At 41.0% G+C, this 22,489-nt stretch overlaps 2 protein-coding genes across 6 annotated transcripts; both read right to left on the bottom strand.

The window, feature by feature from the left end:
* Window positions 1-69: 69 nt before the first annotated feature.
* LOC108600916 (protein toll) lies at window positions 70-8,683 on the bottom strand. Its single transcript, XM_017988749.2, has 4 exons — window positions 7,711-8,683; window positions 1,700-2,708; window positions 1,441-1,639; window positions 70-1,387 (listed from the first exon to the last, which is right to left on the bottom strand). The coding sequence occupies exons 1-4, from the start codon at window positions 8,010-8,012 to the stop codon at window positions 510-512; spliced, it is 2,388 nt and encodes a 795-aa protein (XP_017844238.1). The 5' UTR covers window positions 8,013-8,683; the 3' UTR covers window positions 70-509.
* Window positions 8,684-10,914: 2,231 nt separating this feature from the next.
* On the bottom strand, window positions 10,915-17,444 carry LOC108600528 (large proline-rich protein BAG6). Of its 5 annotated transcripts, none has more exons than XM_017988177.2 (9): window positions 16,995-17,444; window positions 16,808-16,925; window positions 16,469-16,698; window positions 15,179-16,406; window positions 13,964-14,539; window positions 12,567-13,430; window positions 12,359-12,504; window positions 12,041-12,310; window positions 10,915-11,520 (listed from the first exon to the last, which is right to left on the bottom strand). In XM_017988177.2, the coding sequence occupies exons 1-9, from the start codon at window positions 17,058-17,060 to the stop codon at window positions 11,164-11,166; spliced, it is 3,855 nt and encodes a 1,284-aa protein (XP_017843666.1). In that variant the 5' UTR covers window positions 17,061-17,444; the 3' UTR covers window positions 10,915-11,163. The 5 variants fall into 5 exon arrangements, with proteins under 5 accessions (XP_017843666.1, XP_017843665.1, XP_017843667.1 ...); XM_017988176.2 differs by having other exon boundaries at window positions 10,916-11,523; XM_017988178.2 differs by having other exon boundaries at window positions 10,916-11,523; window positions 12,041-12,271.
* Window positions 17,445-22,489: the final 5,045 nt, after the last annotated feature.

Raw genomic sequence — 22,489 nt, 5'->3', positions numbered from 1 at the left:
ACAATATATATTTTTCTGTATGCGTGTGTGTGTATTTCAGGTGCGTTGCTACGTTTGTGTATGTGTGTGTGTGTCTTTGTTTAACATTAATGCGATTTTTTTTTCTTCGTTTGTTATATAATTTTTGTTTTTGTTTTTAATGCTAAGTACCTACTTTTTAACTTTTCAACGTACATACATATATATTTATGTGTGAGTGTGTGTGTGTGTGTGTGTGTGTTTACTGGCCAGACAGAAATTACAAATTGAGCTGCGATCCCCTCCCCCAGACTGCCCCCATACATTATTAGTATATCCCCCTGTTATAATTTTGTTTCGATAGTCAACAAAACATAATATTTGCTCGATCAACTTAAATATTAACTTAAAGCATATAATCAAAAAATTTCGTTGTTGTTTTCGCTCTCGATAACGCCCAAAAAACTCCCAACGCCTGCCAGCGCGCCACTTTTTAAATATTTTGAATTGCAAAATTATAAGCTTGTGTTTAAATATGGGATTGGATTCGCTCACTCCTCCGGCGGCTGCTCGGGTATTTGCAAACTCTGAGCCAGCAGCTCTGTGGGATATTCCTCGTGCACGGAATTCGACTGCGAATCCTGCGCATCTTCCTCAAGCAAATTCGTTTTGCTTGTGGGCACCACATTGGGTATATAGTCGACTGTTTCGTATTCCGTTTTGGCCACCACATGATCTGGTTCGACAGCTGTGGGCGCAATGGGCGCATCTTCGACTACAGGCGGCGCCGGTGGCGGCAGCAGCTGCTCCGGCTGTGACTGCTTAGCCTGCTGCTCCAGCTTAAGCGTATCGTTAACTAGCAGCGGATCAGCAGATTGTGGCTCCTCTATGTTGAGTATAACAGGCTGCGTATCATTGGGCGCAATTGTTGTTGTCGTTGTCGTTGTGGTGGGTGCCAGTGTAGTGCTCATGAGTGTGGCATGCTCCGTTGTGGTTGTTGGTGCTGCAGTTGTTGTTGTTGTTGTGCTGCTGCTGCTTGTTGTTGTCTCCAGTGGCACTGGCGCTGGCTTGGGCGTTGTTGTTGTTGTTAGAGCTGCTGCTAGCTGACGCGGCGGCACTGCTGCTATTATAAGCGGATTATGTGGATCAGCCAAGGTGGCTATGATGGGTGGCAGCAGCTCATCGTTGTTTTTGATGAGTATGGGCGCCGGCACCAGCATTTGCACCAGCGGCTTGGCATCCTCCACATCGCCTATCTTGAGTTTGGTCACAAGCAGCGGAAAATCAATTTGGCCATAGAGCATGGGCAGCACCGTGCACACCTCCTGATCATTCTCAAAGCACTGCGAGCGTCCGCGTATGCGCGCATCCTGCGCCGCCATCAAGCGGCAAAGCTCATTCAAGCGCACATCGCACATAATGGGATTGTCTAAAAGAAAAGTGAGTTAATCAGAGAGTTGGGCTTGAGTTGGGTGCGCTTACCATCTAAATGAATCTCCAGCTTGCCGGCAACATTGTGATTCTTGCAGCGTGTATTGGTTACCAGCTCACTGCTTATGGCGCTAATGTGATTGTTCGTTAGATTCACCTGGCAAAGCGCTGGCAGGCCATAGAAGTCGTGCTCCAGCTTGCTGATATTATTGTAGGCCACCTTAAGAATCTTCAGATTGGGCAGCATGGTCTGCAATAAAAGCGAAAGATTAACAATTGCGCATCACATGCGATAAATGACGCTACGCACCGTTTCCAGCTCCTTGAGCTCCATCAACTGATTGGAAGTCAAATCGAGCAGCTCCAGCTTATTCATGCCATCGAATTCGCCAGGCAGCAAATGCTCTATGCGATTCTCAGCCAAGCTGAGTATGCGCAGATTGCCCAGACCCGCCAAAGCGCCATCCAGCATTATTAACTGATTGTGATCCAGTATAAGCTCAATCAAGGGCAGCTCCATAATATGCTTGGGTGAGGCAATCAAGCGACGAATGCGATTATAGCTCAAGTCCAGCACTTTGAGCAGCCGCAAACCCTGCAGCTCGCCCAAGCTAAACTGCTCCATGTCATTGAAGCTAAAGTTGCCGATTTTGAGACGCGACATCGGATGCAGCGAATTGTTGAGCGCGCGTATATGATTCACAGCCAAGTTAATTGTTTCCATTTGGCGACACGACTGAAACTCATCCTCGGCCAAATACTCCAGCTCATTGTTGTTGGCCAGCAGCTCGTTTAGGTACTGCGCATTGCGGAACACGCGATCAAAGCCCCGCAAGCGATTAAAGTGCAAATGTATTGTCTCCAGATCATGCATGCCCGCCATATTGGCTGGCAAACGCTCCAGGCGATTGTTGTGCGCCATCAACAGCCTCAACTTGCTGCCATCGGGCAGCTCATTGTCCAAATTGCTTATATTGTTGGCATTGATGAAGAGCGACTGCAGCAGCTTCAGCTCCACAAGCGAACCGTTCAGCGAATCCAATTGATTGCGTCCCAAATGCAGTATGAGCATGCTCAGTGGGAAAGCGCCCGGATCGAGGCGCGTTATGTTATTGCTCGGCAATATCAAATTCGTCACCAGCTGTATGCCCTTGAAGTCGTCCTGCTGCACCGCTTGAATCTTACAGCGACCTATGTCCACAGTTAGCAGCTTTGGCATATGCGCCAGCACATGCTTCGGAATCTCGTCGAGTTCGTTGTCGCCAACGCTTAGGTAGGTTACATTCGATAACCCGCGAAATGGCAGCTCGGGCAGCGATCTATAAATAGAATACAAATTTAATAAATATATGCCATGCCATTTAACATTAACAATAACAAATATTGCTAAGCTAAGCGAAAAGATCGGAGAGAATGCGAGCTTAAGACTAAATTTAATTATACTTTGTTTACTATTGATCAGCAAAGTCTAATTAATGAGTCGTCTATAGTTTTAGATCTTAAATTCAATTTTCAGCGCTAATTAACAAATAAATTTGCAGCCTATACACGTCTAAGTTATTTATATGCTGCATACTTTTTGGAGATATTAATGTGTGTCAATTGATAGATAAAAGATTAAGTATTAAACTATATAAACTCTAATGTTAACTAACATCTAAAAAAACTTTCAAGCGCCAAGCTTAACAATCTAATTGTAAATGTAATTTCAAGAGTTTTATATATATTATATATATTTTTTTATTTTTATAAAGTTATAAAATTCCAATTTATTCAAATGTGTATTTTTTATAGATATTCAAAGTATTTTTTAAGAGCTTAGTCATTTAATAAAAATTAGAACATTTTAATTCAGACCTATGCAAATAAATTGAGCAGCTGTGGCATTAATTTGTTATTAAGTCATATTTAAATTTCAAGAGTTTTAATATTAATTTAAAATAGCAAATATTAATAGAGAATTGATTTGAACATTTGATTTTATAGCATCAAGAGCTGCTACGCTCATACAAAGATTCTACGAAGTTATTATAGAGCTTATATTATATTAAGATTTTATATGAAAATTAATATTAAACTTCGCTTAGTTTTATACATTTGCTCGCTTTAATATAAAGCTCCAATGTTGCATTAGAGTATTTTAAAATCATAATTGCTTAAGATTTAAAGCGCTTTAAGCTCGCTTTATAAGCCAGCAATTTATATTGAGCCTCATTTAGCTCTAAACATTGATTTCGCTTTAATGAAAAGCTGCAAATGCCTATAATATAGTTGAAGCGCTTTGAAGTCTTTTAAAGTCATGATTAATAAAGCTTTAAAGCGCTTCAAACTCGCTTTCTAAGCAAGTAGCCCTCGTTTAATTTGCCACATTGTTTTCGCTTTAGCCAAAAGCTCTCCAAGTTGCATATTTTGTGCTATTTTCACGCTGCGCCCAAGTTCTTCATAAATGCCAACTCAATTAATTGTAATTAAAATAGCAAATTGAGACGCCAGCAGCCTCAGAGCGCGTAGGTGTTGAGTCAAGCTATCAACAACAACAACAACTATTAAAAGCTTTCGAGTGCTTTTGGCGCTACAAGCGCGTTGACGACGACTACAGTGAAACTGCAACCTGTCTGTGGCTCTGGCTGTGGCTGTCGCCAGTAGCCGGCGTAACTTAATCGTTGGGGCTATTAAGTTGTCGCCGCTGGGGCGCCAAATGGACGCATTAATCATGCTGGGAACTGGGGCCACGCCGCCGTTCGAAACTCTAATGCTCTGGCAAGAAGAAAGGTAAAAGACAAGACACACAAGAGAAGAGCGGAGAAGAGAAGCGAAGACAAGACATCCTTGGCGCCGTTATTGGCAGCAATGATTGGCAGGCGCTATTTTTAGACAGACACTTGAGCTGGAGACATGATGGATAGACAGCCCCTCGAAAGGGGCTCAGGCATTGATTATGTAATGAGTAACGCAGGCGCAAAGGATCGAAGTAATAGATGCCTCGTCACTTGAAGCTGAAGCTATTGTATTTATAATGAGTGACGATGAACTTGATATAGCTATGTATGTATATCATATATATATATATATACAGACAATTCCTTAACCAGCAGCCATATAATTGTCACACGACCCAAACTGGCCTCTTGATCATTGATTGAACGTAATAATAAAATTCAATTGAGCTACGTTTCCTTCTCGCTCGCTCTCAACAAAACAAAAAAACAATGGAACATTCCAATACTAAATGCCAAAAATCATAAAAAAAAAAATAAACAACTCTCTTGTTTATTGTTTACTTTCTACAAGAGTTCACTACGTATATATATATATACTCTATAGCCTGTCTCTCTTTTTCTCTCGTTATAATAGTTGCTTATCAATCTTGGAATATTCCGCATCATCGTAAATTATGTAGCTATCATAAATTATATTTTTTTAATTGCACAAAACGCAATTCAACACTTTTCTTTTATACTTCCAACCTAGCGTGCGCCCATAATCAGCGCTATATAGCGTCTATATAGCGCAGAATCTGCACGCTTATCAGCCTGAGAAAAAAATAGCAAACTTTTGCAATTGCAGTTGACCAACTAGAAATTCTAGCAGCGAGAGTAGACAACATTTTTGATTCGCTGGAATTGTTTTCGGTTTGGTTTATTTATTTTTTTGGTTGCGGGATCATTAAGCGATCGTAAAAGTTGACATAAAAATCACATTATAACTTTGGCGCCAGTCATAAACTTATGACGAGCTGAATCGTAAAAACAGCTGCTCTTATCATAAACACACACACACACGCATAAAAAAGCGTACGTGTGTGTGTGTGAGTGGCTTTAGATTGTCTTTAGATTGAACATAGGATTGGATTGGGTGCTTGTTAATTATATAAAGACAATTTATTCTAAGACTATGCGGCTTGCATTTAGAAAATTATTTAAATAAAAACTAAGAAAATAAATTTATTCAATTTTAATCTTAAAAAAGAAAACGAGTGTATACTTTTGACTACAATTTTCAAACAAGTTTCTGCACAAGATTTCAACTTTAGTAATTAAATTGAACTGCATCAACTATAAGAATTTATTTGAAATTTTGAGTTATATTTTAAAATATGTAAAAAAGCATAATAGCTAAATTTTATATATCACAGTTTTATATATAAAGCTGTTTGATATTATAAATATTTATACGTACTACAAAAATTTCTAGAATCACTTCAATTGCTTTTAACGAATATAAAAATTTATTATATTTTTTAACAATTTAAAATTCTATAACATAGAAATTAAATTATTATAAATATTTATACGTTATAGAAAAATTTCTAGAATCACTTCAATTGCTTGCAATTCCATTTTAACAAATATAAAAATTTATTAAATTTTTTAACAATTTAAAATTCTATAATAATCAATTGTATTTGCTAATCAATGATTAATGTGAGTTTGTGTTCCCAAGACAATTTGGCAATGACAAACATTAGCTGATAGGTATGACTGTCTGTCTATCTGTCTGCACTCAAAACACTTCAAGAACACACACACACACACACATACAAACAAATGTAAGGGGGGAGCTGCTGGCATGATTTGGTCAGAGCGCGATATTAAGGCAATAGGTCAATTATTATAAATTGCACTCAATGTAAAACAAAAAAAAAAAAAAACACAAAACTGTATTCAGCACGCGCTCATTGCTCATTGCCTGCATATGCGACTATATAATATATATATATATATATATATGTTTCTATGTGTTCACACTGATTCGATTAAGTTCTAGTAATTAAATCATTCAGTTTTACATACAAATTGCAACTGATGGAATGACGTTTGACAAATGATGCTACGCGCTGATAATTTTAACCCCCCACTAATTGTATAACCACAACATAAAATCTTAAAGAATATTGCAGAAAATCTGTGCGCCGTCGTCTGTATGTTTTTTGTTATTGTTATTGATTTAACAGGGCGGGCAGACAGACAGACAGACAGACACATAAGCAAGACAAAAGTCAAATATCAATGAACCCGCTGCTTATGAAATAGACCTGCATACATAATAAATAAATAAATAATCATTACATATATAGCAAGTAAATGAAAAATTCATTCACTGGGAAAACGTGCGACTCGTTGGAATTCAATAAGATTTGCAATTATCAGTTGTTTTCATTTCGTTTCTTTCATTTTGCATACGCATTAAGTATACGACTCGTTAGACCAAGCACTATATACGCTCATTAGCTTGTAAGGCGTAGCAGATAGAGCGCGCATATGAATATGAGTGGGCGCATGAATCTCATGATTATATATGTATATATATAATATATATGTGTTGATAGCTTATTGAAATTTAAAATTGATAAGACAGCAACAAGCGCGATGATCATTCAATTATCAATTGAAAACAAAAACACAAAAAATGTAAAGCAAATGTTTGGCTTGCAGTCGAACAACTTAAACAAATAACTAGCTAACAATATAAATGAGAATTCATCTTTGAAACATGAGGCTATATTAAGAATTTCTGGGATTTACCCAAGTCTCTAACCGGCTACAGCTTGTGCTATAAAATCGAAATGATGCTGCTTAGCTTTAAACTGAACTTTAAACTGTAACTGAATATAAAACGAAATTCTTTGAGTATATTTTATACTCAGCGTAGCAAAGTTCAATTCTTTTTCTACAAATGAATTAAATTATTTTCAAATTCAAGCAGCTCATTACTTTTGTATCTTTTCTTCACTTATTGCCTAGTCGGGTTTACCTTGAATACTTTTGGCTTTAAGTAGTTGACATGTGTCGCTGTTTAGTAGCTACACAAATATTTATAATTTATCTCAATTGCCTGTGGCACCTTTCCCTTTGGGGGCAGCATAACATTTACTAATTGAAAAATTAAATCATTTACAGTAGTGTACCGGGACTTTAATTAGGCCTAAGCTTAAGCGCTGCCAGCTTCTTAGCTGCTCAATTGGGGCTCAATTGAAGCCCAGTTGATAATGAGGCGAACGTGTTGGTGTTGGTGTTGTTGTATTGGTGTTGGTGTAACTGTATCTTTCGTTTGGTTGAAATTGGTTGTAAACAGATGCATCTTTGCTTAATTTCTCTTTTTTTTTTTTTGCGTACTTTGTATACAAAATGTTTTTGTTATGTACAACAATTTGTTATTGTTTTTTCGTAATGCGTTTTTATTGGGTTTAAGGAACCTAAATTGATATGCCAAACGAACGGAAAATTCTGACAGTCAGAGAGAGGTAGATGGGATGGGAAAAGCGTGTAGCATCGGCCTTGAAAATTATGTATAATTTTTTTTTATGATTTTGCTACTCACTTTAGCTTATTCCATTGCAAGCGCAGCTTGTAGATATTAAAGTTCAAATCGCGAAACATTCTCATCTCCAGATCATCCAAATGCGACCACGTTATTTCCAAATCCACATTAACTTCGGGGTTTATCCTATTGGCCAAAGTGTCGACGACGGCATTGAATGATTCAAGTTTCTCGCATGTGAGCTCCACATGATTGAAAGCTTTGCCCGTTTCGCAAGTGCACGGCGAAATTTCCGGACGCACCGAGCACTGCATTGTCGCAATGTGAAACACGGCGTACACTAAGTTAGTCATTGTAGCCATTGGAAGACTAAGGAATACACAAAACACTAAATACAAATATATGTTGACAATTTTGTTTGTTGTTGTCTCTCGCACTTGAACACAGCTCAGAGTTTGTTGAGCAACTGGCGCGCCAGGATACGCTCGCGAGTTTGAAAACAGATGAAAACAGGCAGAGGGACGTAGAATTTTTGAATTTTCCGTGCGACGTTCACATATGTGCGGGAGTTTCCATGCTTATGCGTATGTGTGTGTGTGTGTGTGTGTGTGGGAATTCTTTGAAATTATTGTTTTCACTTTTCAGCTGTAGGCGGCATCAAATTTCAACACAAAAACACGCTTAGGATATTGTATACAAGACTTGTGTATATGTATTTACTGTTATATATACATATGTTTGTTCTATGGGGCTGCACTCGCTCGATCTCGCTCGCTCGACTCGGGCTCGGGCTCGGGCTCTTTTAGCTCTGACCTCTTGACACGCACATCTATATAGCTTGTATATTAATCTTCTAATACAAAAAGCACAATTTTATTATTTATTTTTTATTACTCTCTTTTTTGTTTTGTTTCTTTCGAAAGCCGCGCCGAGATTATGTGTTTAGTGATTTCAATTTCAATATTGTTGTTATTGTTAATATATATATGTATATATATATTTTTTTAAATTCGATTTCGAGCGTTCACGTCTTTAGCCCAACACCGTCCGTTTATAACTGGAAGCTGCTAATGAAAACGCTGAGGATCCGTATGCTGAGCAAGACGACGTCAGCGTCGACGTCGCTGCTGCTGTACGCGTCGCTGCTGCTCTTGCTCTTGCTGCTGCTGCTGCTGCTGCTGTCTTAAGTATTTGTTGTTGTTGCTGCTGTTGTAGAACTTTGAGCGCGTTTTTCGAGCATGCAAAAGTAACTTGTTGCTGTCTGTTGTTTTTGGTTGCAATTGTTGCTATATAATTGCTCAGCAGCAACACTCAATTACATGTGTTGCTGCCACAACTATTGCTGCTGCTGCTGCTGGTGCTGCTGTTGTTGCGGCGCCAGGCGTCAATCTTCAATCTCAAACGCAATTCCAATTGCAATCGGCAATCTCGGCGCCGGCGCCAATGTCTCTTCATCCAATGCGTGTTGCAGCTCCCCCTTTGAGCTGCTGCTGCTGCTGGGTGTTGCTGCCACATGTGCATGTTGTTGCAAGTTGTGTTCAGCTGCATATCTATGTATGGGGGCATCATTATCAACTGCATGTGTGTGTTTACAACTGTTGTTGTTGCTGCTGCGTCCTTTACAAACACATGCAGCATGTGGCAACATGCGTTTTTAAAATCAATGCTGTCACACATATGTAGGCAATACCCATTAAAAATTGAAGCAGCAAGGTTGCTTAGCCAGCAGTTTGTTTATAGTTATTTATTTACAGCGCAACTGTTAGCTCATCAATATCAAACTGCACTTGTTATCTTTGCATCTCGCTTTGAGTAATGTTTTCAATTATGACGTTGCCGAGACTAAAAAACAATCAGCGTGCTACGCTTTGCACGTTAACTGAATGCGCCGGCTTGTTATGATTTGTTGTCTTTATCTTTATTCTTCGTTTATCACACTCATTTGTTTGTTTGTTTGTTTACGCACACTAAACTTCATGTAAATACGTCGAACAGATGTTTTTGCCGCTTTTAAGCTGCCTATCGATTGTCGATAATCGTAGCTTAGGTATTTTCTTTACGTTTAGTATTTTTTCTAATTAGTATGAAAAATGAAGCGCGCATTTGTTTGCACTGCCATTTTATGCAATAAATCAACATTAATTGTGTTGTGCGCTCGAAACTTGTTCAACTGGTGTCGTTTGCCAGGCGCCACATTAAATCGAGCTGTGTGCAACTTGAGTTAGGGGAGGGCGAGCAGAGACATGCAACAACCGACAAGCAGGCCTTAATTTATTTTGAAGTTCTGGCCGTTGACGTTGGGCCCCGCTGCCACCACCCAGCACCCAGCCCTGGCTACTGTATACATAATTAAGCAGCCGGTCTCCCCTACTCTGTTGGCTGCTGCTGCAAAAAGAATTCCAACAAAAATTCTTGGCTGCAATACGCGTGCCAGTCCCAGTCAGTTCCCGCCCATCCCGTCCTGCTGCACCCCGTATCCTTGTCTTTGTTCCACTTGCTGCTAAAAACTTGGCTGCAATTAATCATTGCAGCGGCAATTTTCTTGAACGCGGCTTGATGACAAAACACACACACACATACACACACACACGCCCACAAATCTGCATTTTGTTTATTTTTAGCTTGACCGTTACACAAGCCCCCTGCTCTGCTTTCTCTTGCACGCGGCTCTCAGCTCTCTTTGACAAATGACTTAATTATCGATTAATAATCGTTTTAAAAATATACAACGATTGCGTAGACGCGCTATTTTTAAATTTCAATCATTTCAGCTTTATAAATATAACACAGCGCATATTAATTATTATTTATGCATATTTTTCGTTCATATAAATGTCATTTGTTTTTCACTCTAGGTGACAAGCGAATTTTTGACTTGTTTCCATGCCATTTTGGCCAATTGACGACGCCATAAAAGTCATGTGAAATTTTTCAAAAGATAATTCATTTCCTTTGGTTTAATACTTTTGCGTAAAATGTTGCTAGTTGTTTTTGTTGTTGTAACGTATATTTAATTGGCTTTGGGCGCCACTCGAGTACGAATTCCAGAGCTGTACAGCAGCAATGCGAAGAATGATAATTATCAGCAGCAGCACACGTCAATTGGGCCTGGCTAAAATATTTGGCTGGAATTTGGCTGTCGTCATGGCTGGGTCCACTGCGTCATGCGACACGGGGACGCCATTGCCATCAATCGATTGCAAATTGTTGTTGTGTACATTACTTTTATATATATGTGTATAGCATTTTTATTTAGCTTTCTTTTTTTTTTTTAAATCTCGTGTAGTTTATGCCACGATCCATCATCATATCATAATATATATATGTATATAAATGATATAAATCAGCATACTATAACTATATAAAGTGTAGCATGCCTGAGAAGCAGCGTTGCCTGCCCCGAAAGAATTGGTTTTTAAATAAAACTTAGTCATTAACTAAATTAAATACAGTATTTTCATAAAAATAAAATTTACAAAAAAATAAGCACTTAGCTCCTTAGTCCCCCACTAGCTACTTCTGCTCCGTAAACTTGGCTATCTGCGGATACTTGCTCGCCTCATAGTTCACATCCTGTTTGAGCCGCTCACGCGCATTCGCTCGCACCGCTTCCGTATAGGCCGCCTGGACTGCAGCATCGTGAGCAATGGTACCAATCACAGCTTCCGGATTGACAAGCGGTGGCGGCAGCGACTGTGGGCCACCACCATTGCTATTCCCAGCCAGTCCGCTGTTCTGAATGGCACGCTGCACGCCGCTGGCAATCAGGCACTCCACATTCGATGCGGGCTTGTCGTTCTGTATGATCTTGCGCCGTTTGGCAGACATCCCAGAGATGTAGGCGTCCGAGTAAGGCGGCTGCAGTAGATTCTGCTGCAAGAGAAATGGGAGTTTTAATAGATATTTAAGTTAAAAAAATAATATAAATTGAATAAATAAGCTAAATATAAATATATGAAATAAGCTCAATTGAATGCTTGACTTCGAGCTGCTTAAAATCTAAGCTGACATAACAAATGCTTTGATAGTTTCTACAATTACTTATTACATTTATATTTTAACTATTTCTAATATTAAAAGATAGTTAGGTACTCGCTATGTTAAATAAATATTCTAAGTTCAATCAAATGATTGACTTTCAACACTTTTGAAATAAACTTATTCACTACTCATTGATCTGCTTAAAATCTAAACTAACATTGCTAATTCTTGACTATTTTCTATAACTATTTATAACATTTATATTTGAACTATTGTCTAAGCGAGACTTTTAGCTATTCTCGACGTTAAATAAACATTCTAAATTCAATTAAATGCTCGACTTCTAACAGTTTTGAAATGTCTACTTATCTACTAAAAATTCTTATGCTTAGCAAATTCTTTGCTATACCTCCGATTGAGTCTCCATGTCACGCGTTATCACAGGCAACCACTCATTGGGGAAACTGTTGTGCCAGGGCTCTGAGCCAAAGTTAACCGCTGGCATAGCATCGGGTGAATCTACTTCATTGGCGCCGCTGCTGCTGGGTGTAGCTACCTCAGCCGCAGTTTCAGTCTCAGCCTCAGCCATTTCAACATCATTCTCGAGCGGCTGCTGTTGCTGCTCCACGACGGATATTTGCTGTGTGGGAAAAGCAAGCGGTGGTGGCGCAACAAAAGGCTGACATTAGTTAAAGACAAAGCTGTTCCAAAGCTTAAAGCGACTTACAGCTGTGGCGGTGGCGGCGGCGTTATTGACTGCAGTTTGAGCAGTGCGCAGCACGAGGAACTGTTGAGCATCAGCGGTGTCTGTACTAGCTGGAATTGTTGGATCTATATAGATGCATAGAAACTTCAACGCCTCATTACGGAAATCTGCAAGCAAACATCAGAGTGATTATGGAAATTTCTTTAGTTGTGTGCGGCATTCAACTTACTTGAGCGCATTGGCACTATAAGCAGACGCATTAGTTGACGCCAGTAGAGCTCCGCATTGGCGCTGCCCAGGCAGAGGAAAAGAACGCTGTAGAGACGCTTGCGGAACTGCTCGCAGATTTGCTTCAAACGCTGCTCAAACTGCGCGCCAGAGCCGTCGGCGTTGCCATTGCAGAGTTCAATGACGAGACGCAGACTCTGGCGCAGCGTGTTGCAGACAGAGTCGTGTGAGTTGTATTCCGGTCGCTCGTACTGCGGCAAGTAGAGCAGACTGTCTTCGAACCAGTTGAGGGCGCGACGCAGAGCTGTGGGCATGGTCTCCTCATTGATGGGCGCGCCCTCAAAGACGCTGTGATGCAAAAAGCTGCGCAGCTGTTGACGCAAAATGTTGCCAGCATTCGAAGAAGCTGCAGCGGGCACAACTGCTGCGGCTGCAGCGGCAGCAGCAGCAGCGTTGCCAGCGCTTCTGGCAGCAGCGTTTGCTGCATTCGCCGCACTCTGAGCAGAGCTGGCTGCCGCTCTAGCGCCGGCGGCGGCAAGTCGAGTAAATGCATCCGCTACAGGCATGTGCTGGTGTCCCACTTCGGCTGCTGCTGCTGATGCCGCCGATGCTGCTGCTATGGCTGCTGCTGCTGTTGCTGTGTTGACGGCTGCTGGTGGCGTACGTTGCAAAAAATTGTCAATTGCATTGAATAGTCTTGTTAATAGAGCCCGCAAAGTTTGATGTGCACCGACGAGTGGCAAAGCTGCTGCTGTGCCCACGTTGTCAATCGGCCTGGCACGACGCCGGGCACGCAACCGTGGGCGCGACAGATTTGGAACGCTCTGACCTGAGCGCAATGGAATTGATTGTGGATGGGTGTTGACTGGGGTGAATAGCGTGGGTGGGTGAGGATGCATGATAAGAGAGAGAGAGAGGGAGAAGAGCGACAGGGCCGCTAATCTACTGCAGTAAAGATCAGGGCTACAAAGCGTGGGTTCAAAGCGAAGCGAACTAAACTGCATTTAACCCTCGGATTAACGCTAACATTTTAACCCTTCAGTAAGGTCGTTGGGGATTTATATAAAGGCAAAATATCCAGGGGATTGCAACGATTAATTTAATTAATTAAAGAAGTAGTAGTTATACTTAGTTGAAAATCGAAAAGGCCCCTAGTGACCTCATCGCTGATATACGAGGAAAAGAAAGTGAAAAGCTATAGCTGCTCAATCATTGCAACGATTTCCATAAAATTACTCTTAAAAGAGGAACAGGAGTTCGTTTCCTTGCGGAATTTTCATTAGAAAATATATAGGGTACCCAGGGACCTTTGCTCATCCGAGGGTTAAGCTATTGTGTGTGCTTTTGATGAAGATGCGACTAATGTTAAGCAGCTAAACTTTAATTTTGTAGACTCACCCGTTGCTGGCTGGCTGCTCGTAGTTGTTGCCCCACGCCGGCTGCTCAAATTGTTGTTGTTGTTGTTGCTCTGTGGCAATGCTGGCTCCGGCTCACGTATATGATGACTGTTGCAGGGCAAGAAGCGATCAAAGGCGGTGTGTGTGGGCGCAATGCCCGAGGCCCATCTGTTGTTGTTACCAATTTGTATTTGGGGACGCGATGTGGAACGCGTCTGTGTCGCTGTAGTGGGCAAAGTATTGGCGCGCTGCTCGCCGCGGCGTGTGGTGCCGCTTGAGGTGGACGCGGGCCCTCTAGTGGGTGCAGCTGTTGCACTTGCAGTTGCTGGCACTTCTGCTGTGGCAGCTGCTCCACTCTCGCTGCTGGCGGCAGGTGCTGCCTGTGGCTGTGCCGCCGGTCCATGTGCATGTCCATGGTCATGTCCCTGACCTTGCGGATGCACTGCAGCTGTCATTACATGCACGGGCAGATTGATGGACATTATGTTGGGCGCATTGAATTCCACATGCAGATCGTTATCGTTGGTGGCGCTGTTAACTACGGCTTGGATAAGGCGAGCCATTTGCACATTTGGATCTGCACGAGATGAAGAGCAAAAGTTAGTTTTGGTTTATAAAACAAGAAGTCGAGTAGAGTACCCTTTGAGTTTCATTTTTTTAGGGGTCGCTGTTTAGTACATTTTAACATTAACGCTGTTATTAATTTAAATTGGGATTTAAGTAAAGCAAACTTGGCAAACATTGTTAAAAGCAAAGTTTAAGTAACTGCTAAGGGCGTAACCAAAACTGGATAAATTTTTATCTAATCAATCTTGATAATCAAAAAAGTACAAACATTCTTTCTCAATGTTGAAATCCCGTAACCCTTTTGAATCTATTCTGGCTACGCCCATGAACTAATTGATTTTAATTACAAGCCATTGCATATTAAATTACAATAATTTCAGCCCACTTAGTTATTATTTAAGGCTTGAGTTCTGTCAGAAGCTAGAAACTGAGGTTATGTTTGAGTGAGGAAGCAAACTGAAGCTGCTAAGCGTATATAGAAGAACCTACTAGGTGGTGGCAAGGGCACGGGCATATAAAGCCGTACTCTGGGCAAGGTAGCGTCACTAACATCACGAGCAACCTGCTCCTGCTCAGCTAGAAAACCAAATAAAGGTGCCAGAGAGAGTGAAGCTCAAGTTTTAGCTATATAAAGAAACTTTTAACTTACCCATATCCGGATTACGTGGCGATTGACCTGCAGCACCAGCTGCTGCTGGTGGTGGCGCCACCATGGGTTCATCAACAGGATCATCTACATTGTCGCTGCCGGACTGATTCTGATTGAACATTTCGTCAGCACCCTGTGCCAATGCCACGATAGGCATCTGTATCATCTGTGGCGGGTGCACTGGCTGCACGGGTTGACCAATAGCGCCAGGAGCGGGCGTTGGGCGTGGCATTGCATTTGCAGGCGGTGCTTGGCCCAAGAGCTCGCTCAATGGTCCGGGCAGATTTGGTGCTGCAAAAATATTATTCGAGCGTATGTAGCCGCTTTGTTCCACCAAGATGGGACGACAGGTGAGCACACGTGGTCCTGGCTCGGATAGATCCAGCATCAGATCAGAGATGGCATGCTGTGCATGTGAGAGATAATGGAAAGCCTCCGAAACGCGATCGAAGGTGCGTTGAGCTTGCTCAACTGCCTCAGTGTCCTCCGGCTCAAAAGCGGGATCTTGCTCCAAAATTTCATTGTAGCGATTTACGAATGGTTCAAGACGCGTTTGGACTGCACGATAGCGTTGCATGACATTGGCCAGCACTTGTGGACGCGTGCGTCGACGTGGAGCGCCGTTGCTGCCGCCGGCTTGGTCATCATTTGCAGCCGCATCAGCGCCGTTGGCATCACCGCTGGCAGCTGGCGCAGCGGGTGGAGTGCTGCTGGGTGCATCTGTTGCGCCCTCATCGTCAGTTTCAATGACATCTTCAATGATTACAGCCGCTGCTGCTGTGGTGGTCTCCTCATTGCTGTTGCCAGCAGCAGCAGCATCTGCGTTGGCTGCTGCCGTTGCCTCTGTGCTAGATCCTTCGCCTGCGGCGGCAGCTTGGCCCTCTGCGCCACCTTCGCTGGTATAAACTGTGGGCAGCTGCACCACCGTATAGTTGCGTCCAGGTGTATTGCGGCTCAGTGCTGCTGTTACTGCATCCTGCACCATGTCAATAATGTTATTGTTGCGCGGCATTTCCGAAGATGAGACGCCCACCTCCACAACTGTTGACTCCATGGTCCAGCGTCCGCGCTGCAATATGTCCAACGACTGATTGTTGAGTCCAACGGCGGGATTCTCCAGATACGCAGCTATATTGTTGGCGCAGTCAATCATATGCAGAGCAACGGTTATGCGATTAATGCAAAAGCTAGAGCTGTTGGGAAAGCGTCCGGGCACGCCAGGACGTGACTGCAAAGCATTCAAAACATTAATAAATTACTTTCACCTACAATTTATTAAGCAAAACTTACGCCGTCGCCAGTAATGCCGCCATTGGCTACTGGTATGGCCATAGTGCCCACTAGCATGCCATCGAGTGCACGAAAATACGGCGCATTGCGCATATTCCGGGGCGCGCCACCACGTCCCAAACTGCGAAAGCCTGGGCCACTGCGCATTGGCTCATCGTTGTTCGTTGCATTGGCGCCTCGCTGTGAAAACGGCGGTCGTTCAGCCACATGCAGCACCTTGCCGTCAACATCTTGAATAATAGAGAGGGGGCGAGAGATTGTGTGTGGGTGTAAGAGAGAGACTAAATAAGAAAAAGAGTGCGGGGCGGCACTACTATTTTACAAATGCTTATGACTCACCGTATTCCTTCACCTGTTTGTCATCGACCAGCACACGTCCCTGATAAATAATGCGCTGATTTTCGGCTGCAATGTTTGTTTTCTCAGCTATTTGATCCTTGAACTGCCTTATGGTTATCTGAGGAATTAACACACAACCTCAAAAAAAAATTCACACACACACACACATGTATGCCGTTGTACTTACCTCATTATCGATGCTAAATTCGTGTGTACGCGCATCTAATGTTTTCACTTTTAGGTTTATTAACATTTTAGCGGCCGTACCGTGTTGTCAATAGCAGCGTAAATCGTTAATTTTTTATACTTTTCGTTTTGCTGTTGAAAACTAAACAGCCGTTTGCAGCAAATCGCTATCGCTGTCGGTGTCACGTTTGCTTGTGTGTGTAATTTTTTGCACGCTCCCCTCTCTCACTAACACGCACTCTACTATATCGTTTCTATCGTTGGGTCCGCCGCTGTTTTTTCACACGTTGCTGTGCCAATTTGTCGCTACTTATTTATATTTTTGTTAATTTCTCTTGCCGCTGCTGTTGTTTGCCACCACATCAGAATGCCAGCTTTATAAGCTTCCTATTTGAAATTTATTATTTTGTGTTAATTTTGACAAATAGAAAATACGTGTGTTATTTTTTTTTATGGCTGGATGACAGTGTGTTTCAGTGAGGTGGTTGCCTGCTCTTGTGCGATATTTAGTACATTTGCGCAATAAATGGCAATGCTGTGCAGCCAGTTCGGAATTTAGATGTCTGGCAACACTCGCTTGCTCAACGGATTTTATTTGAATTCGCTGACTGCAGGCGCCATTAAAAACGTTTGATGTACATTGTATGGAGCATAACCCCAACCTTTAGTACCTTTGAGCTGCATCCTGTGGGAATTTTGGGCGCTGCTGCACACACACAAACACACCACACACTCACAAAAAAGCCGTCGTATGAATAATAAGGCACAAACCAGAGAGCAAAGGTGTGTGCGGCACAAACTTTTCGCTTTGAATATTTAAGTGGCAGAACGCCGTAAGCAGCAACAGCAGCGTAGTAAGGGAGCAAGGATGGGCACAGGACTAACACAATTTTTCTTATACCCACCACAAAATGTGCGGAAATGTGATTTAATGTCTGCGATTGTGAGCAGTCCTTGCCAAGGGTTCAAAATGATTGCCGACTTGCTGTGTTTGCTGCGGTTTTCCAAAAGGATATGTGCATTAAATTGTGCAGAAAAAGGACTACAAATTGAATATGTTTCAAGTTGCTTGCATTAAACAAAAAAAAAGAAGATAAATATATATTAATTATTATGCCTTGGCTACGGCCTTGGCCAACTGCCAGGCCTGCAACAATTTACAAATTGCTTTTAAATGGGCTGTGAAAAAGTTTTAATGAGTTTTCCTCCCGCCCCCAACTGTTTATGCATTTTCATTTTCATTATCAACTTTTTTGTGTTGTTATTACGTTTTTTACGCTGGTGGGCGTGACATTTCATTGGTAACAACAGAACTTGCTATGGGGGTGGGCTAAAAAGTGCTTTCCCTAATGAAATTATATCAATCGGTCCAACCCCTCAGTTAGAATTGCAGTTGGCAGCTGGCAAATGACTTTTGCTTTTGGGTTATTGTTAATATTTTCATTAACTACGCAAAATGTAATTTGAATTTTTATGCATTCGAATGTAACTTGTAATCATTACTTGGCCAAGTTTTATTTTATTCTGCGCGAGCTTTTCTCATTTCTTAGCGCGCGTCGGTCAAGCGCCAAGTCTCACGTCAAATTAAATCAAGCTGTAATATAAAGAAAATTGAAGCCAACTCCCTTTTGTGCTATAAACCAAAGCAGCCAGCACACCCACGCAGGAAGTGTAAAGGAGCAGGAGAAAAAGAGAATGGGTATGTGTAAGGGAATTGGTAGTTGCTAGCTGGAGACTTGAATTGAGACAGCCAGACAACTGATTGGCAATATAATATAGCACAACTGATTCAATGCCATAAATACTAGTGCTAGTATTTTTCTTATTATTATAAGCACACGGGTTAATGCGCTGTCTAAGGGTTAACACTTGTAATTGCTCTTAAATAATTTCCACCTACAATTGCCAATTGCACTAAGCTCATAAATATTGCAAGCGTACATTGTCGTTAACTAAAAATGCAACAAACAATAAAAACAACAACAATTTATAGTCAGCACTTAATCTAAGCTGTCAATGCAGTAAGAGCACACACACACACACACATAGAAATGTAATTGGCACAGCCAAACTAAACGTAATTGTAACACATTACGATAATACGTAAAAGTGCAAAGCATTACGTTACGTATTGCTGCACACATACAAGCAAACATATGCATGTGTGGGAAGTCGTAAAGTTTTAGTTGCATTCTGCCTGTTTCCATCTTCGTCTGCGCTCACGTCTTTGACTTTTAATTTATGTTTCAATTCCAATTAGCAGCTAGAAGGCGCGTGGAGCTTTTATGCGAGAGCCTTACCGTTAATTGACTTTCGGCCTGGCGCTGGCGCGTCATTTGTAATTGTATACGAAAGAGCGGAGTGTGGGAGACAGAGAGAGAGAGAGAGAGAGCGCGTGTTGAGAGTTTGAGGTTAGGTAAGTGGCCAAAGCGGCTAATTGAAGTTCAAATTGTGCTGCGACCGTTGAGAGTGTAAGGCGCTTAGTCCCGGAAACCGTTCAAATGTGCTTACACACACACACACATATGAACAGCAGCTAGTGTGCAGGCAAAAGGACTTAAAAGACGAATTCACAGCAAATTCAGTTAAGTAAACGTAAAAGCAACGAAAGCCAATTTAACAGTCAATACAATAAGCGTGACAAACGTCCAGTGTGCGAAAGAGACGCAACATACAATCATATGACGATTGTAAGGCAAACGGAAATAAAATCAAGCATAAATGCAATAATACAATTTATGTGCCAAAATTTCATAAGAGCCATAATGGTCTTTCACACACACACACACACACAGACAAATGGACAGACAGGCAGACAAATCAAGTCACAAAGTCATCAGCAAACAAAGGTGACTCTTGCTAACTCCCATGCCCACACCCTCCACCCCCGTTGATGCTCGCATGTTAACGTAATCACATTTGTGAGCCTCAGTGCAAAGCTGAAGCTGAACTTGTTGAGAGTTCCACTGCTATTGCTATTTATGTGTCATTCTCATTGCGCCTCGCTCCCCCCTCAGCCGAAAAAAGCAAAGCGAAACTTTTGTCCAGACATGGTCAATGGGCAACAATGTACGTTCAGCTCTTGGGCTGCTGCTGCTGCTGCTGCCTTTGCCTGTAAGTTAACAACATTTACTTTACGTTTTGCCAATTGCATTATAACTCAATTGTAGCTGAGAGGCGATTTTTATAGCATTGACTTGCGTATCGAAACGTATCCATTCTTTATTCTAGTGTTGAGCAATTGAGTGGGCAGCAACAACAACAATTGAACTTCAAATGCTGTTGAGAAAACACTGCAATTGTTTAAGAGGAAGTCTACATGTGTAGACAGCTACAGATACAAATAGAGCATTTGAAGTTAGAGCAACGAGTCTATTAAGGCATAAATATCTATATGTTCATATATAATATTTTATTCTATTTAAACTATTTTGTTAAATTTTCAAATCTGGAAAATTTGATATGCAAGTCGAATAAAAAACACATTTTGTATAATAAGAATTTATATTTCTAAATGCTATGCTCAACACTTTAATATAAGTGAGCATAAAAATTATATAAGCAACTTTAATTCTATATGAAATTTAATGTTATATTATAAAATGTTATTCGAGACTTGAAGCTTAAATGGTTTAGATTTTACAAGATTTAAAAGCTTAAATAATGCATAATTAAATAGAATAAATGATGCATCATTTAAACTTTTAAATTTTGTAAAATTTAAGCCTTTAAGCTTCAACTCTGAAATGACATTTTATAATATAACATTAAATTTCTTATTAATATAGTTTAGTATAGTCAAATTCCAAAGTAACTTGGCAACTTTTAATATTCTACTGTTCAAAAAAATAATTACAATAAAATGTACTTATAATTATAATAATAGCAACAAATTAAAATTATAAGTGTAAACCTTTGAGTCCCTCAAAATGTTGTCATTGGTATATTTTTGGTTGCTTTACTGTCTGCACTTGCAACTGGCCATAAAAATCGACTTTATTTCATTATAATGTTCCTCCCACACAGCCTAGCTGTCAAGCCATTAAAAACTGAATAACTGCAGCACATTGTTGTCACTTTGGAGTGGCTGCTCTTCAAGTCGAAATATTGAGGCTCGAAATGCTGAAATGCATTAACAATTTGTGGCATCTTTAATGCATCTCCAATGGCCTATAAATTCTGCTGACTGTTTATACATTTTGGAGCAGCAGCAGCGGCAGCATCTACTATATGTAGATATTACGTATACGTGTGGGCAAGTGCACTTGAGGGCACTTCAGTGGTGTTCAGCACTGAAATGTGGAGCAAAGAGCAAGTGCGTCGACCTACAGAAAGTAAGCCGAGCTAACTGTTTTGTCTGTTGGCTTATTGAGTAATTGTTGCATTACGTAACTTGACACGCCCTCAAATCGCGGCTGTCGCATTGGTGTTTTGAAAATTGATTAGAAAGTCACGCAAAAAAGCAATCGCATTAGCTGTGAAGTTCAATTGGTGTCTGCCTCAGCTTCAGCTAAGGTGTGTTGCCAGCTTTAAATAGCTTAAGCTGCTCTGATTTGAGCCACAGTACCGTTAATTCTGCAGCAGCCACAACATGTTCAAGACAATTTTGCTTTGCCTCGTAGTCGTTTTGGCTTTCAGCCATGCCTGGGCCGGACTTGTCGCTTATGCGCCACAGCAGCAACAAGCTCCAGCTGCTTACTACAGTCAACCCGCTGCTCATGCTGCTGCTCCTGCTGTCGTCCACTATTCACCCGCTGATGCCGTCTCCCACATCAGCTTCGATGGCTTCGGCACACACTGGGGCTACTAAATCAAAAGTGCAGTTCAAAACTCTCTATGAACTAATTAACTTAATAAGCAATAAAATACTTGTTATTGATACACTTTGAAAATGCAAAAAGAGGGCATGCTAAAGCTGCTCCACTGGATCTGCTTTCTAATATAAGAGTTAATACTTTGCATAAATTTCAAGCTCAATCTTTCATTCAATTTTTTATTAGCCTCCATATTCTAATTGGTAATACGACAGAATGCAAATATAAATAAATAAAATAATTATTATAACTATATATATGCTTAATTTGAAAAATGTTTATATTCTTTAATTATCTTTGTGTTGTTGCTATTTCTTAACTGCTTTCTTAATAAAACATTGATCAAAAGTCATCTAATTTAGAAGAATTTGAATGCAAATCTTAGCATATTAAACTTATTTTAAATGTAGAAAAATGTAAGAAAAATTAAAACAATTGCTACACTATTGTAAATAGTATACGCTTAAGCAAGAGCAAAGTGTATTTGCTAGTCAGCTGCGTTTTCATATTGCTTTTTGCTTTTTGCCGCACGTCTCAATTGTGTTTGGCTCTCTAAACAAATCATAAAAATTGCAGCACAAATAGCCTCAAGTAGCACATTAGCAGCCATGAAGAGAGCAGGACACTCAGCCCAACCCTTTTGTTGGCTTTACGTGATTTGTGCAGCGCAAACTTAAAAATC

Source organism: Drosophila busckii, chromosome 3L, assembly GCF_011750605.1.
Source record: "Drosophila busckii strain San Diego stock center, stock number 13000-0081.31 chromosome 3L, ASM1175060v1, whole genome shotgun sequence".
NCBI lineage: Eukaryota > Metazoa > Arthropoda > Insecta > Diptera > Drosophilidae > Drosophila > Drosophila busckii.
This window is presented reverse-complemented; position numbering and strand designations above follow the sequence as displayed.